Source organism: Vanessa atalanta, chromosome 9, assembly GCF_905147765.1.
Source record: "Vanessa atalanta chromosome 9, ilVanAtal1.2, whole genome shotgun sequence".
NCBI classification, from domain to species: Eukaryota; Metazoa; Arthropoda; class Insecta; order Lepidoptera; family Nymphalidae; genus Vanessa; species Vanessa atalanta.
Window position 1 is genome coordinate 11,757,758 of NC_061879.1, and position 17,475 is coordinate 11,775,232.

At 33.5% G+C, this 17,475-nt stretch overlaps 1 protein-coding gene across 1 annotated transcript in view; it reads right to left on the minus strand.

The window, feature by feature from the left end:
* Positions 1 to 17,475, minus strand: part of LOC125066612 (protein dachsous) — a 264,894-nt gene that overhangs the window by 4,506 nt on the left and 242,913 nt on the right. The window contains exons 4-12 of the mRNA XM_047674744.1: positions 7,904 to 8,079; positions 7,158 to 7,387; positions 6,778 to 6,964; positions 5,902 to 6,325; positions 3,633 to 3,980; positions 3,377 to 3,531; positions 2,196 to 3,270; positions 1,384 to 2,104; positions 149 to 1,275 (exon numbers count right to left, since the gene is read on the minus strand). Coding sequence (XP_047530700.1) covers positions 149 to 1,275; positions 1,384 to 2,104; positions 2,196 to 3,270; positions 3,377 to 3,531; positions 3,633 to 3,980; positions 5,902 to 6,325; positions 6,778 to 6,964; positions 7,158 to 7,387; positions 7,904 to 8,079 — 4,443 coding nt within the window. The remainder of the gene's footprint in view (positions 1 to 148; positions 1,276 to 1,383; positions 2,105 to 2,195; positions 3,271 to 3,376; positions 3,532 to 3,632; positions 3,981 to 5,901; positions 6,326 to 6,777; positions 6,965 to 7,157; positions 7,388 to 7,903; positions 8,080 to 17,475) is intronic.

The window sequence follows — 17,475 nt, forward strand, 5'->3', positions numbered from 1 at the left end:
GCCGCGGAGTCGAGAATACAAATTATGTAAAATGCCTCCCTCTTTGTAAAGCATTTTTTGTTCTACCAATTTATATCGCAAAGCCGATAGGGCGCCCTACAGCAATTTAAAAACGAATATGTAAACAGGTGCTAAACTTGAAACATACCTTCGCTTACTGAGATGACATTTGGCGGTGGGAATGTCGGTTGATTGTCATTGACATCAACAACGTTAATTCTGAGAGTAGCCGTCCCCGTCATCTGAGGATTGCCTTCATCAGTAGCTATTACTGTTAGCTTATAAGCTTCTCTTATTTCTCTATCGAGAACTATGTTGGTTTTTACTGAACCCGAAAAGGCAGGCTCAATAATAAATGCGTTATCGTGATTACCATCAACAATGTGATAAAGTATTCGCGCATTTGCTCCCCGATCTCCATCTTTAGCAGCTAATTGAACAACAAACTCTCCTTTTGTGTTTCCTTCTAAAACATTTGCTATATATTGTTGTTGTGTAAACCTAGGAGCGTGGTCATTTTGGTCCAAAAGATTAACTATTACATTGCAATAACCATACAAAATAGGAGCGCCTTCTGTTCTGGCTACAACTACTAGTTCCCTTCTTGGTCCCGGATATGATTCATAATCTAAATTTGCTGAGTTGTTTACCCTTATGAGGCCGGTATTAGAATCAATTTCAAAGGCATATTTGTCATTTCCATTGCCAAATTCATAAATAATTCTTTGCCGACGTCCGTCACTTCTCAGTGCTGTTACTTGTAAAACATCCTTTCCGTATTGTAAATTTTCATCAATTGTTACATTGTAAGTAGAATTTTGAAAATTAAGGGTTGGTGTTTGGTCAGAAAAATCTCCAACACGTAATTCGATAAGACCTATTGAGCTCTGCGGGGGATTTCCTTTGTCTTTCGCTATTACTTTAAGGTGTATTAATTTACCGTTTTCACTAGCTAAGCTTTGAGTAGCAGTGAGAACTCCCGTAGTTGGGTTTATGCGAAACTTGTGATTTGACGAATCTAAGAGTTCAAAAAGTATTTCAGCATTAGTGCCTATGTCATTGTCACTGGCTGAAACACGTATTAGACTTTGCCCAGGAGGAGTTAATGTGGCCATTTGTTCTTTGAATGGATATTTGGTAAATACAGGCTTGTTGTCGTTCACGTCATTAATAGTAACTTCTACGGAAACTCTTTGCGACCGTGCTACATATCGACCTTGATCTGTGGCAACGGCATCAAAACGATAGCTACTAGTTTTCTCACGGTCAAAGTATCTAAAAAAGAAAAACATTGATTTAAGTATAACGTTGCAAAATTCAAAACACCTGTTATAACAATATACTAAAAATTAATATTTAGATTAATGTACAACTATTACATACCCAGTTGTAAATATAACGCCAGTCTTGTTATCTATTCTGAATAGTCCTTGACTTTCATTTGCTAATGAATATACTATTCGTTTATTATAGCCTAAATCTGCATCAGTTGCTCTAACTTTAATAATGGACGTGTCAATGGATGCATCCTCAGGAATCGCAGCAGAGTAATGTCCTGTATCAAATACAGGGTCATTGTCGTTCTGGTCTTCAACCATTATAGTTAAATTACAAGATCCTTGCAATGCTACTGGTGAACCGTGATCGTACGCGGATATTGTCAAATCATATCTCGACTGAGTTTCTCTGTCTAAAGTTTTTGCTGTGAGTTTGCCTGTTGTGGCATCAATCGAGAATTTGTTTCCATTATTACCAGATATAATGCTGTATGTAATTATACCATTAGCTCCTATATCTTTGTCTGTTGCTGCAACTGTATGTATAACTTCAGGCTCATTATTCTCAGGTACCGTTAAAGTATAACAGGATCCTTGTTTAAATGAAGGTGGGTTGTCATTAACGTCTAAAATACTTATAGATACAGTAGCCACATCGAAGTTTGTCGTGGACTGAAAAGTACTTGAATCAGTAACGTAAACAGGAAAAGTATACTGATCTGCTTCTTCTCTATCAATTTTAGTGGTAACAGTAACTGTGCCGAGACGTTCATCAATGGTAAATTTATCACCAGCAACGCCAGATGGTATCATAAAGCTCAAGTTACCTGGAATAAAAGTAACATAATTTAATATATATGAACAAATTATTTCATGTTTATTCCACTTTTAATATTTATACATAAATAATATACACACCTGAATTTCCTCGAGATGACTTAGCTGAAAGTCTTGTTACGAAACTGCCTGGTCGAATATCTTCGCTAATATTGGCTCTATAATAGGAGTCTGTAAATCTTGGTGGTACATTAGTAGACTCTTGTAAGCTTAATAGTAATGTCATATGGCTTTGTCTAGGAAACGGCACACCATGATCAGAAGCAGTTAAATTCAGCTTATATTGTCCTGGTCTTACTCTTGTAAGGTCTGAAGAGAATTTCTTTGCCAAAGTGAGCTTACCAGTATTATATTCTATTGAGAAATAAGCGTGGTCATTTCCTCCTGATATGAAATATGATATTCTTCCGTTATCTCCTGAATCTGTATCAACTGCCAAAGCTTGGTATAAAATACCAGAAAGAGTATTTGATGTGACTGATACTTTATTTGCCGACACAAAAGTGGGAGTATTATCATTTGCATCAATAACAGAAATGTGGACTGTTGCTGAAGTTACCAATCTCTCAGATATATTAGTTGCAAGATCAACGGCTTCGACAACTAACCAATATTCTTTTAATGATTCATAATCGAGAGGCGAAATGAGACTCAGAGAACCGGTTAGGGGATCTAAATTGAAAACATTTTTACTAACTGGTAGAGATGATATTATATGGTAATTCAAATCTCCGTTAGGGCCTGAATCTTCATCTCGAGCAGTGAAATTATAAATTGTTGTGCCAACAGAAATTATTTCAGAAACCTCTATGTTAATAGGATCTTGATCCCATTGAGGTGCGTTATCGTTAACATCGATAATTTCGATACGAACAGTGACAGCACTACTTTGCGGGTTGTTTGTAGCTGATGTATCCAAGGCTCTTACTTCCAACCTGTACTCGTCTTGTATTTCTCTATCTAATTGTCTTGCAACAACCAAAGAACCACTTCTTCTGTCTATTTCAAATGTGCCGGGAGAATAGTCTGATGTAAGTGACATTAGTAAATATGAAATTTGTTTCTCCTCGTCGTCATTTATCGTATTTTCATGTAAGTCGCTATCGCAACATGCTACTATACCGACTATATGACCAATTTTGGCATCTTCTTTAACCTATTAAACAAAAAAAAAAAATGTATAAATAAAATAAAAGATAGATAATAGTTAATTTTTATAAAAAAATATAACTTTACAAATGAACATAATGTTTGATACTCACTTTGAATGATAAACTAGAGCTTGTGAATGTTGGTCTATTATCATTTAAATCTAGTACTTCTACTTTCAATTGTCGTACAGTTTGTCTTGGTGGTAGTCCTCCATCTGTAGCTGCGACAGTTAGACGATAAATTGATCTCTCTTCATGATCCAGAACTGTATAAAGAAAATAGATATGAATACCAATCTTAGAATGTCTAAAAACTCATATCTCACATCATTATGGTTTGAAGAACATGTTATTTTATAATCATTACCTGTACTCGTTTTGATAACGCCTGTATTTGAATCAATTACGAATACGCCAAAACCATCCATATCTCTTTCATTTAAAATGGAATATACCACAGAGGCATTTAGTCCATTGTCTCTATCTATAGCTTTAACCCTAGCCACTTCTGCTCCAGGCTGTTGTTCTTCTCTTACGCTAACTACATCTTCCCTGGGATCAATTATTTCTGGTGAATTGTCGTTAACGTCCGTTATTTTAATTGATATTGGAACTCTGCTTGACCTGGGAAGGGATCCTTGGTCTCTTGCTTCAGCAAATAACGAATAGGAGTTTTTGAACTCACGGTCTAAAATTTCTTTTGTTGTTATAATTCCTAAAACAAAAACATATATTTAAAAAAAAATGTTTATAGTAATTACTTTGAAATCATTACTTGTAGAGACTTAATTTAAAAAAGAAGTTATTAATATTATAACCTACAAATAAATTTTAAACGTTCTAATGTTGTAGATAGCTCATTTTTGACATCAATTATGTTTTATTTATGTTATAATTGTTTAATAATAGTTATGTTTAGATTTATTTTTAAATACTAATTCAATTCAGAGAATAATTAATGTGAACTAATATATTAAAGTAAAATATATTTCATCAGTGTGAACACAACTGTAATACTAAAAAGATTTTAATTATATTTTTAATCAAATCAAGAGCTCCTCACAGTAATTCATTTCGGTGCATGTAAAAATAAAAAGGTATCCGGCAACCAAGCGGGTTGAACGTGTACGTCCTACACGTACATTTGTAACTTATGAACATTAAATACTCGACGACAGTATCTGTTATGGTGAGGCTCGCAATAAAACATGGAAGAGTAACGTGAAGCTTCTACAAAGCAATATTTTAATAATAGTTAATGGTGGGTCAAGGCGATTGCGCTTGCGCCGACGTTTATAACTTGCACTTGACGCGCATTCATTCATCGTCGCTGCCACTTGTGACAGTTATTAAAAACTAAAGAACAATATTAATATCGTTGTTTTTTTACATCCGTGATATTACTTGCGAAAATTGATTGTTGTTATATTTACTTGCGCAATTAAAATATTAATTAATATTAATATCGAAAATGTAATTGAATTAATAACATATTAAATTTTTTACGAAACCTTTTTACGACCTTGTTAAAATACTTTATTTATTTTTATTATCGACGAAACTTGACAGTCATGTATGGGGAATCGAAAACGATCTTCATACATATGTATAAATAACATGTACCGTTCGGGTTGAAATCGTCAATAATTGGCATTAAGAATTGATTCAAGTATCCGCAATTCGGCGTCAAACGCCGTCTTTGAAACGCCGACGAATAAAACAAACAAGTCACGAACGATTATGGACATAAGAGGTTGAGTGTTGCCCACCGAAAAAGCACCTGTTGAAATCTGAATTCCCTATCAGTGGTACCGACCGCATACAGTTGTCATGGGCAATGATTTACCGATTCACATGGGGTTCGGTCGCTAAAGATGCGCTAACTAGCTCGCGGGGTGTCGATCGCTGATAAGCCAAATTGAGATGGAACGTCCCTCCATTGATCAGTCAGTTAAAGGCGATAACGACTAACCCCTCCTTTATTAGCCCACCATCGATATGCAAACAGAATTAAAAATGGTCACGAAACGAAAGCCTATTCACTAATATCACGAATCGAAGCTTTTATGTCCATACTATAAAATATATACTAAATAATTGAAAAACACAATTTAGCAGATTTATTTACAAGTTAAACAAATCAATATTGTTTTTGTGTTTCCAATATTAGTCCTAAATACAATGAAAAGATTCCACGAATATATAATCGAAAACGATATTCATGAGATGGTCGACAAACATTCTTCAGACTGCTCCCTATCCTTTAAATTGTACAGGTATTAATGCAGTTTTGTTTATTTAAGTATATTTATTTAGTCGACGAGTCTTAAGTCAAAATACACTTGGAGTTTTAACTTTCAAAGGCACCGGCTAGTTAAACAAAGTAGAGTGGTTGACTGCAGGGATAATTCTCGAACTGATCAAATAGTATTGAGGATGCTCGTTGAAATTACGGTAAATTGCATTGTTTTAACTAAGTGAAATGTCATATGGACACCATTATAGATTGTAAATTGTTATCTATATTGTTGTGATTTGTTCTTTGCTATAAAGATACTTGGGCTGTTTTGGTTCTAATAGAAAAAAAATAATATTAATTTCAATAAATTATATAATGTTATTGCTTGATTTGTTACCTGTATTGGGATTGACGACGAAGCTTGTATTAGAGGGGAACAAGCTAAATCTAATTGCAGCATTATCTTCTAAATCTGCATCAGTCGCTGATATCTTTCCAACGAACGCACCAGCTTTCTGATTCTCTTCAACTCGAAACTCATAGGCGGTTTGTGAGAAAACTGGATCATTATCATTAGCATCTACCACGTTGACAATAAGGCTGGCAGTCGCTGACAGCGGCGGGATACCATTGTCTGTAGCTATTATTGTCATTTTGTGTTTAGCTATCGTCTCTCTATCGAGAGGTTTAGCGAGGTACACCCAGCCTGTAGTCGGTTGAACTTTAAAATGCTCTTCGTTTGTATTATTCTCAGATACGACGCGATAGGTTATGCGCGCATTGTTACCGGTGTCCTTGTCTATGGCTTGTATTTCTAAAATCTGAAAGAGAATTGTTCTTTAAATAAAACTTTAATCTTTGTAAAATCGTTAAAATGTATTCATGGTACAATATTATTTAAAGTATTAAATATTTGAAAATATCATTTAAAATAATAATGGCAATCTGACATTTTTACCACAAAAACATAATCACGCAAATGAAACTAATACCGAGAAACTTGTTTCATTTGAGCGTTTTCACTGATTATTATCAATCGACGTTGCCGTGAGAATAAAAAAATGCCTAATTACAGATAAATTATAGATGATTTCGATGAATCTATCAAATTATTATGTATGTACTTAAAATGAATTTATTAATTATACTTTATAGGATACTCGTTTGCTAAATTACTATGATAATAAATTCAATTATATTTTGGCATTTAATATTTCAAAATGGCATAATTTTTGTTCGTTGTGGATTATTTAATACACACCCCTCTCCTTACCTTTGAATTAACAGCATCAGACTCCAATACATTAGTGCTGTAGGTGTCGTGTTCAAATATTGGAACATTATCATTAACATCTTGAACATCTACAGCGAGTGTTAGATTGGCACTTAACTGTGGGCTTCCATTATCTTTGGCAGAAATTATGAGCGTATGACGAACGAGATTCTCATAATCTAATGATCTGTAAAATTAATTTTATGTTTCTTTAAAAAGTTATTAAGATAAATAAGATTTTTATATTATTATGCTTAGTCTACTTTATAAAAACTCTTATTTGTATAAATAAACATATTGTATTGATATGTTAACTTCAATTATGAATTGCTTAAGTTTATATAAAAATAAAAATATATAATATTAAAATTGTGTATTACCTTAACAAGGTGACTAATCCGTGTTGAGGGTTCACAGCAAAAGTATTGGACGGACCAGTAGCAGAGACGAGACTGTATGTTATTTGACCATTTTTCCCGCCATCCTCATCAGTTGCTCTTGCAGCATACACCACGGAGCCGATGGCAGCTGATTCAGCGACGGACACTCTTACTGATGACGTCCCAAATTCTGGAGCATTGTCGTTCACGTCTTCTAATGTTATCTGGACCTGCACATCGTTCAATAGGTGTATTAATAAAATGATTTATCACATAATTGCACACTACTCGACGACCTCCGTGGTCGAGTAGTATGTACACCGGTTCACATACCCATGTGAACCACTCCAAGGTCCTGGGTTCGATTCCCAAAAGTTCATTAGTTTTCCTTGTTGTCTTTGTTCTGGGTGTTTGTGGTACCGCCGTTACTTCTGATTTCCATAACACAAGTGCTTTAGTTACTTACATTGGGATCAGACTAATGTATGTGATGTTGTCCATTTATATTATTTATATTTATTTACATTTATATATTTACAATTAATAAATAAGAAGAAACAGTTTATACCGTTACAACAAAAGTTTAGATACCTATGCAACGTAGTAATAGTTTATTGAGTGAAACAAAAAAGCTATAATGTATTTTCAAGTTCAAAGCCGACGCGTAAAAGTGTTAGATATATTTTTTTACATTGCAAATGCTTAAGATTAAAGTCTAAATGATTACAATCTCTCAATAATTGTACCTGAGTCTGATCATAGCTCGCTGGATTCCCAACAGCAGCTTTGACATTAAGCAGGTATGAAGAAGTAGTCTCTCTGTCCAACTGCCCTGAAGTCCTGATGGCACCAGTGTGAGGTTCAATTGTGAAGCGGTTATCCACATCTCCAGAAACGATGCTGTAGCGAACTAGCTGCTTACCTGTTAAAATATTTATGTTTTAGAACAAAATATTGAAAATTAAAGGGGAATCAGAAAGGCAAAACCCAAAAAAAAAAAAAAAACTTATAATTAAAATAAAAATGATTGATGAAGCAAGATATATTTCATTAGAGAACGTTTAATCAATTATTGAAAATATTGAGGAACTCGTCCTCTTTAAAACTAGGCTAGAGCAGTTGTTAGAAGTACTTTGTTTAAATTTCGCCAAAAAATGGCTCTGTGATGAACACACCTAAAAACTAGATATATGATTTTAAAAACAACTATTTGAACATTTTGATAAACAACTTTATTAACGACACACTTGTGTTATAAGAAATCAATGGAAGCTTTAAACAAGCTAAAAATATGCCGTAACATTGTTGCCTCACTTATTAAGGGGCGCGGAATATTTGAAATATGCGGTTAATTAGGTCTTAGGTGCTAAACTTAAAAACAATGGACGATTTACGTTCGCTTATAGGACATTTGTACATACTTATTTAAGAAAAAGAATCAAAGAGTAATTGAGGAATTTGAATCAATTTGTTCAAGAAAGAAAAGTTGAGATTGAATTTCTTCAGATTGTACTCATCGAACGTGAATACTGATTTTTATTGAATTATAAATATTTATGAATTCAAATGTTTTTCTGAACCACTTCCGAATTATCAATGACGCTAAACTCTTAACTCGTTATCGATATGAAGTTATCTATAAAAGGAATATGGTATCGAAATGTCATTTGTGGGAGTTGTGTTTAATAAACCTCATCAGCTGTTACATGTTTTTTTTTTCGATCATAAAATTAGTTCAGATATAAGATATATTTTTTAAAGGAAATTTTAATTAGGCTTCATTTTCAACCCAGATTGCGTCTCTTTAAATAGTAAATCTTTTTTTTTGCGTTTCTTCAAATACGTCAATTTGCAATGTAATGCTATAAACTTTCTTAATGATCAAACGTGACAATTTAAGAAATAAATACACCCAAATCTATTTACAGAAGCCAAACTGAACGACAGCCGAAAACCGCTTTATATCTATCAAATTTTAATTGGCACTTCTCACAGTGTAAGCGATTCAATGTCGTATATTTTTTTTCGCCCAGCCTCTTTTTGCCGGAGCGTTTTTTCGTCGGTCGTTTTCGGCAGGACAGTTGACGCAATGAGATTGATATACGGTCTTATTCGTCGACGTGCCGGGCAGTCTTTGTTTCTGTAACTGGTCCACGAATCCCCTCCCCTGCGGCACTCCCGCGTCCTCCCTTTGTCCCTTCCTCTTTATACAGTCTGTGATGCGATTGTCTTATTTTCGAAGATTTTACGGCGCGACTTCAATGTTATGTTTGTTTTTGAATTGTCAATTTTCGGCATTCGTGGAGATTTCAATAGGTTTGCAGTTCAATATATAAAATTGAAAATTATGTATTTATACGAAGTTATTCTTAAAACTATCTGAATGGTAAGTCTGAGATGGATACTAATTTAAATACTGCAAAGAATTTAAAAGTGTATCCGTATGTTTTAAAAATAATTTATCAAAATAAACCTGTCACGTTATAATAAAGATTAATTTACGCTAAAACGATATGAGGCCGTTACGAAGTATTTCCAACACTAACATTCATAAGTTAACAGACAGGTGTATTTAACCTTTTGTCTGACACCCAAATCAATTCATTAGTCAAATGTGGTATACTTGTCCTCTTTCAAAATATATTCACAAATGCCCTTCTAAATTGAAATCACTAATGGCACCGCGATTATCTCGCTCACGAGACTACATTGGGCTTCAATTAAGAGTTGTAAAGATCTTCTATGCGAATTATTCGATTCTCGATTTGAGTTTAATGAATTAATTATCTGAAACTTCGATTATCTCGAAAGGGCATTGGGATCGAGAAAGCTTGGCTCATTTCTGACTCTTATCGGTAATCAGCTGGCCCTTTTTAAATGCACCATTGAAAACAGTTAAATAGAATATTAGTATAATTTAATTGTCCAATATTATTTCGGGATTTTCATATAATTTAAAGACAATATTGTGTAAATATAATATAGAGGTATGTACTAACGAATATTCTGTAATGATTATCTTAATCAATTTGAGAAATCCAAATATTTTTTGCCACTTTAAGTCATTATCATCAAACATGGATTTTGATTGCGATTTGCAACCGTCATGGATGTCTCAAGTAAACACTTAAACACTAAGCATTTTAACACATAAATCGTGTAAACAATTTCAGTTCCAGTCCGCCCAAATAACGTTGGATAAAAAGTTGAAAATAATTGAGCTGGTGTTCAAAAAAGAAGTATAGAAATTTCCAGGCAAAAACTGTCGTCGAGGGTTCGGTTTGTTGACCTCGAATGGAGGTTGAATTTATTCGGTTGCGCGAGCGCATTCGACTCCAGCCCGACCGTATCCTTGGATTTCTCGGGATTGAATTTCAAATTTTCAGTCGTGTCGTCTTGCAAGAAAGCGTGAACCACATCTTGATTTTTTGAGAAGTAAAAAAACTTGACGTTCACAGGTTCACCTTAGATGACCTTGATAGATTATGTGTGTTTGTGTGTCTATTTATCAATTATGTATTTATCTAGCATTTGCCTGTAATCATGTTTTATATATTTTCTCATATGACCTCGTTTTTATCTAGAATCATATTATAATTGTTGTATTATTAATGTCTTATTTAGTTCGGTCAACATTTAAAACACACAAAATTTAAATTCTAAAGAGTATTTTTTTTTACTTCAAATAATAAATTAGTTTTGACGCCTTCAAAGACAATATTAATTACCTCCATATACAACATTTGGATAAAAGAAAAATAACAAAACACAATAATCGAGATGAAAGAAAATATAACAAAAATGTGTGTAATGTTCTCCTGACCGATTTCGTCCACGGGTGTTATTCTCGCTAATCTTGCCAACTTCGAAGGATATAATAATATAGCCGGCTAGATTATATGTATACGTATATTTGCAGTAACCATCCCTAGCTCTAATCTCACTACACTCGAGGTTGCCTGTAAGAGACCGCTAATAGTGATAAGGCCGCCTATGCATATAGTTTTATTTTCTTTACTGCTTGTTTTTTTTTTGTAACAGTATGCAATACAGTTTTTATATATCTGTACCTTCAATCTCATATTCGAAGGACAGCGATCAGATATGAACGAAGAAAGAGATGAGGTGCCTCAAGATATACCTACTTACTTAATATTTTTGACGCAAAAATCTGATGAATTTTATAGAACTGACCTGGGATTCAAAACCTTATTGTTGGCAAGCTTGTCTGGGTAGCTGTCAGACATCAGACAATTACCGCCTAAAAACAATACTTACTATCGCTGTGTTTCGATTTTACTTATGAGTAAGCTCTTATAAGTATAGGCACAAGGAACATAACATCTTAGTTCCCAAAGTTGGTAACGCATTGGAAGGAGTTGTTGATATTCCTTGGAGCACCAATGTTGGACAGTGGTGACCATTTTCTTTTAGGGTGGCCCATTTAGCCGTTCGAATATTGATATTATAAAAGAGAAAAAATCTCTTTATTTTAACTTGTACCAGTTAGTAACCTATATACATACAAATGAACACACAAATACTTATACGATATTTATACGAATTATTTTAATCAGATATAATGGCCCAAACGAATTTGAATTTAACGAAAGTCATCAAACCAAACATTTACAACATTTACCAAGACTCCGATATTGAGTTCCCATTTGTGAATCATGCTTAGGAATCGTAGAATTCATTGTTTTTGTTATGTTCTCGAACAAGATTCTAGAATTTGAACTGTCGGCCACACAGAGCAGATAAACGCGTCAGGTTAAAGTTTAAGCCCTTTGTATATTATACTTAGAGAAAACTCGCCATACTTTACATAATTGAACACCAACTATTTTATGTAATTCGACTACCTCCGTGGTCGAGTAGTGTGTACACCGGTTTTCATGGGTACGCCACTGCGAGGTCTCGGGTTCGATTCCCGACCGAACCGTTGTTACTACTGATATTCCATAATACCAGTGCTTTAGCTACTTACATTGGGATCAGTGTAATGTATGTGATGTTGACCAATATTCATTTATTTATTAATAAAGGATTCTCATTTTAAGAGAACCGGCCAGTCAGTTCTCATAAAACTTTAATCATAGCCTAAGATTGCGGGTTCAAAGTCGGGTAAGCACTACAGATTTTATAAAGTAATATTATGCTTAAGCTGTTCTAAGCTTAATTCATCTCATGCTCGGCGATAAAGAAAAACATCATGACAATAAAAATCTGCCACATGAACCATTTGGTAGTTTATTTATAATAGGTCGGCGGATTTATGGTAAGGGTTCAACAACGGCCAGACAGACATTGGCGCCGAAAAAATTCAAACTATTGGAACCAACCTTGGAACTCCAAACTGGAACACAACAACACTAAGCATTTCTGCTTGGCAATAGAATATATGATAAGTGAGTTGTACCTAGATGTGCTTGCCCAAGCCCTACAATAATGCAATAGTAAGTTCCCAACCTTATCAAAAGAATTAAGGTTATAGTTCAGCAGTCATATATATGCAGGATCATTTTCATCATCATCCTCCTGCCCTTGTTCCAATTTACTTGAGGTCGGCGCAGCATGTCTTCTTCCATACTTTCCTATCCGACGTCACCAGTGAGATTAAGTATTTGCGGGATGTCACTTAATAATTATTTTAATCTCAAATGTTATAAAGGGAATGTCAACAATTGCATAAATCTTATCAATCATTACGCAATAGCAACAATTAATAATTGTTTTCGTATAAATAAGAGTGCTACTAATCATATTTCGATTAAATATCGCCGAGACCACACGCGTGTTCATTAAATTATCGATTGGTGTAACTTTAATTTTATTAGTGAAATTTTCAAGATAAATCATAATTAGTTTCGGGTACTTGATACTTTATGTTATTCTATTCCGGTTTTAATAAAAAGGTCTTAATAGCTGAGACTGGCGATGCGGAAGTTTTGCGGCTGTTGTAACTCCTAAGGCTATTGTGGTACTAGACTTTAAGATTAGTTTGTGAGGATGGTTTAAATAAATAAACTACTATAACCAATTTTATAGTAGTAACAATGATGAATGATTCGTTAAATGTTGAGTATTTACGGTGATACGCCATTTTGATACTTGTATCCTTTAAATGTCATAATTATTTTAATCAATGTCGCGTATCTCTTTCTGACATTTCACGACTGTGTCCTTCGGCAAGTTTCGATTTCGTTCTTAACTCAGAATTTTAGTATACTTAATTATTTTATCAAATGGTAGAACGGTTATTCTACGTCTATTGGTTATTTTAACGCCATACATCCTTAGAACTGTGTGCCGGTATGAAGACTAAACTAGCCCAGGGTTATTTTAGGCACGAGACACATAACATATTAGAACCCATTTGGTTTAAAGTGGTTTATACTCTGTGGAATGTCAACTAGGTAAATTATTCGCTAAAAAACTACCGTCTGAGAAATAGTTACGTTCCTCAAAAACATTAGGTCACTTAGCCCCACTACTACAAAGAAGACGACCTTGAATCCCCAACAATCTTTCGTACACCGTTACGGCGACATCCGAATTTTTTAAATCTGTTTCTTAGTCGATTCTTTAGGTTTATAGCGCAACTAAATAGTTTTGATATTTTTCTCAGCGAACGTGTAAACTCTATGTTAGAAAGTATGACTTTTCTAACTTGAACGCTTTCTTTTATAATTCTTACTAAGAGTGTGTTCATTCACTAAATGTTAACCAACCAGTTTAAGTTGTAATATATATACGAAATAAATCCATGCAACCGCCTTTATTTTAATTCTGACACGTTTCATATTTATTCATATTAGGACTATACTTCTTAACTCATAAAACGCTAATACAAATTGTAGCAGTTGCCACAATCACAACATTGGAAACCCGCGCCTGTCTGAACTCATTAAATTATATTTTTTTAATTAATGGACGTTTATCTCCGGGCGAGTTAGCTATAAATCTGATGGGGGCGTGCGTTTGGGCAATGGTGTTCAATATTATGGTGCTCTTTCTAATTAAACTCTGAGCTGAACTGTCCGTCAGTCTGTGTGGTCTAAGTTGTAAACTTAAGCTATTCAAATTATTTGTTATAAATAAAAAGTAAGAAATTTTATTCCGAATAAGAATAAGAAAAGAAAAAATACTCGAAATTCATAAAGCGATTTGTCCAAATGAATTCGACTAAAATATAATTTAGAGTCCAAAAAACTTATAGGCCTCAGTCTATTTATTTAAAAAAAATATTCTAGCGGTGTTTCGTGTTAATACAGTTACTTTTAGAATTAAATGGGAATAGTTGAAAAATGAAAATCATCAACAAGAAACCAAATGTTCACGCACAGCATGACTATTAGTGCAAGATGTGTTCTACAAAGAATAAGTTCCAATTTTAAATTCCTAAAAGTCGAATATTACTGTTCTTTTTTTAAATATAAAAAAATATATATCGAACGCATGTTGCCATGGAAACAGAGAAATGGAAAATAAATCATAATTAACTTCTGCGAAGTTCGTATAAGTTTACTTCCGACCTTTTATACTAAAAGTAAATATGATTTCGTTTCCAAGTGCAATCCACGTTTGTTTGCACCAATCACACACAACACAATGCTATTATTTTTAGCCGGTATCTTCTCAATCTAAAGATTTGATTTGCAATATTGCTTCCACCGATCGAAGTTTAATTGCTTAAAAATTTATTAATATCATTGCTGGCCACAGATAAGTTATATTTTCGGATATTTTTTTTTTTTTAATAATAATCTAATTGAGAAATTTATGGTCGTTGGTAAAGATAAGAAAAAAAGAAATTCAGATCTATAGCCATTTTATTTTAATCTGCGGTAATTTAAAGTTTACTACAATTATAATATTATTTTTTTCAGTCTTGAAAGGTAAGTGTGATTAAAAGAGTTGTCTACATATAAATATTCATAGGTGTTATATTGTTGTTTTCAAAAATGATTAATATTTGTCATTATTTTTGAAGCTATTTAGAACTTCTCTTCTGTCAAAATTATTCAATTGTTAATCACATATTTTGACCATTCCTAACAACGAAATTGATAAAATCTTTATATAACTTTTTCTAGGCTCTCAAATACCACCCATTTGCGTCAAGTTGCTTGTAAAAAAAAAAAACATATAAGTGTTGTAAGAATTCACCGATTCCTTTTCACTTGACAAATAACATTATAATAGCACTCGACGAGTATAAATTACATGTACGAGTGGCGAGGGTACACGTTTCTGAGTCCCTCAAAAACATGCAGCCTTCATCACGATGTTTTCTGTGTAAATTGTATTATTTGTTCTAAATGTTTGTTATTTCAACAACATTTCGATTTATTACTCCCTTACATGTACAATAATTAAATATTTTTATACAAACATGCCAATAAATAAATCGTTGACGATTCTAAAGTGCCTTTAAAATTGGAATACATTTTTTTTAAATTAAATGCTTTGTGAACCGGGTATTGATGATATAATTACCAATGTTACCATATTATAAATGCGCATACAGTGCACATGTGTGTGCACCAAGACAAGCTCGATCTCTATTATCTTTGATGATAAGGCTTTTGATTAGCAAGGCTGCGAGCTTGGCATTGCAACTAAACTCTTTGAGTTTCCATCTAAACTTGAAAACTTTTAGGATAATCCGAGCAGTAAATGGTAGACATTTGACTAAATAATAAAATGCATATACATTTAAATAACGTTATAAAAACAAAGCATTATATAAGCACCTTTGAGTTGTTCTACTTGAAATATTCAGGATAGAATGGTTTTTAAAGCTAACGCAGGTTCAAAATAAATATTGTACCGAGTAGAACAGGCAAGAATCTCAGTTGTTACACTTTTGTTTATTTCAAAAACGTAGCCATACACAATGTGCGAGAGTATTAAATTTCATAAAATTTAGCTTTTGGTTAAATTGATATTTGCCACTAACTAAGGTTATATTGTAGGTATTATTAGACGGAAGTGTATAAAGATCTATTTACACACAAAGGCTAGCTCCTCGCCCCTCTACGGTAAAGTACACCTAAAAATGAACGAACTCTATACACTATATTTACCCTTTTTTAATCGTCGAACGCACACTTTGACGTCACACGTCTTGTAAGCACGTTACACACTGATACTAATTAAATCATGTGACATTCTTCGCGATTTAATATATATAGTATATTATTTTATCTATATATACATATATGTATATGTTTACAAGTACATTTTTAATTATAATATCTATCTATTTGTCCGCGGCAACATCTTCGTGTTTATTTTTCAGGTTAATATAATGTTAATATTCAAATAGTACATTAGTAATATATATTTATAAGGAAAATATTAGCGTCTTATGATCAACTCATATAGAAAGATCCGTCCGTTTATAAAGTGAAATAGCTTAAAGGAAAGGCGTACACCGACACACGCAAGCTAAACTATGAATCTTAAGCGCCGCTACCTGCAATGGACTTAGAATAGCGTCCTAAGAAGTGGCACGTGATCACGATTTCCATAATATGACATGGTGACGTGACCATGATGACGTCATAAGTGACGAAATAGTCGGAAAATGTTAATAATTAATGTAAGCTGGCATGCTTTGCTTTACCATGTAATATTAGGATATAACATGGTAATGTAAAGTAGATAACATAAACACAAACAGTTATTTAATACACGTATTAGAATGAAATCAATTTTCTTAAAAGGATTTTTATTTTGCTAATTAATTCTTTTTTTTATGAAATAGGACGAGAATATAGGCCACCGTTGGGTTGTGGTCACCACCGTTCACAGAAATTGGCGCCGTAAATAATTTTAGTCATTCCTAGCATCTCCAATGCACCACCAACCTTGGGAACTAAGTTATTATAACCCTTGTACCTGTAGTTACACTAGCTCTCTCAACCTTCAAACTGGAACACAACAACGGTGTATTGCTGCTTGGTGGTAGAATATGTCAATTATCAAAATATACTAAGCTTCCACACTTTAACTCATTCTATATACGTTTCTATCACCTAAACCTAAACCCATAATCTGTTCATGATCGATGGCAATCATAAAAAAAAAAAAATTATAATTTTCAAATATTCAAAGTCTTAGAGACTAAAAGCGAATGACAAGTCGACGTTGTTCTAAAATTTATACGTGAGGTCGACGAGAGTTCCCGTCCTAAATTTCCTCGATGCCACATCTAATATATGCTCTCCTCTGAGACAACAATGGTCTCGCCGTGGAATTCCCATGGACAAGTGCTCCGCGTACTATAACGGTGGAGTTCGCAATTCAG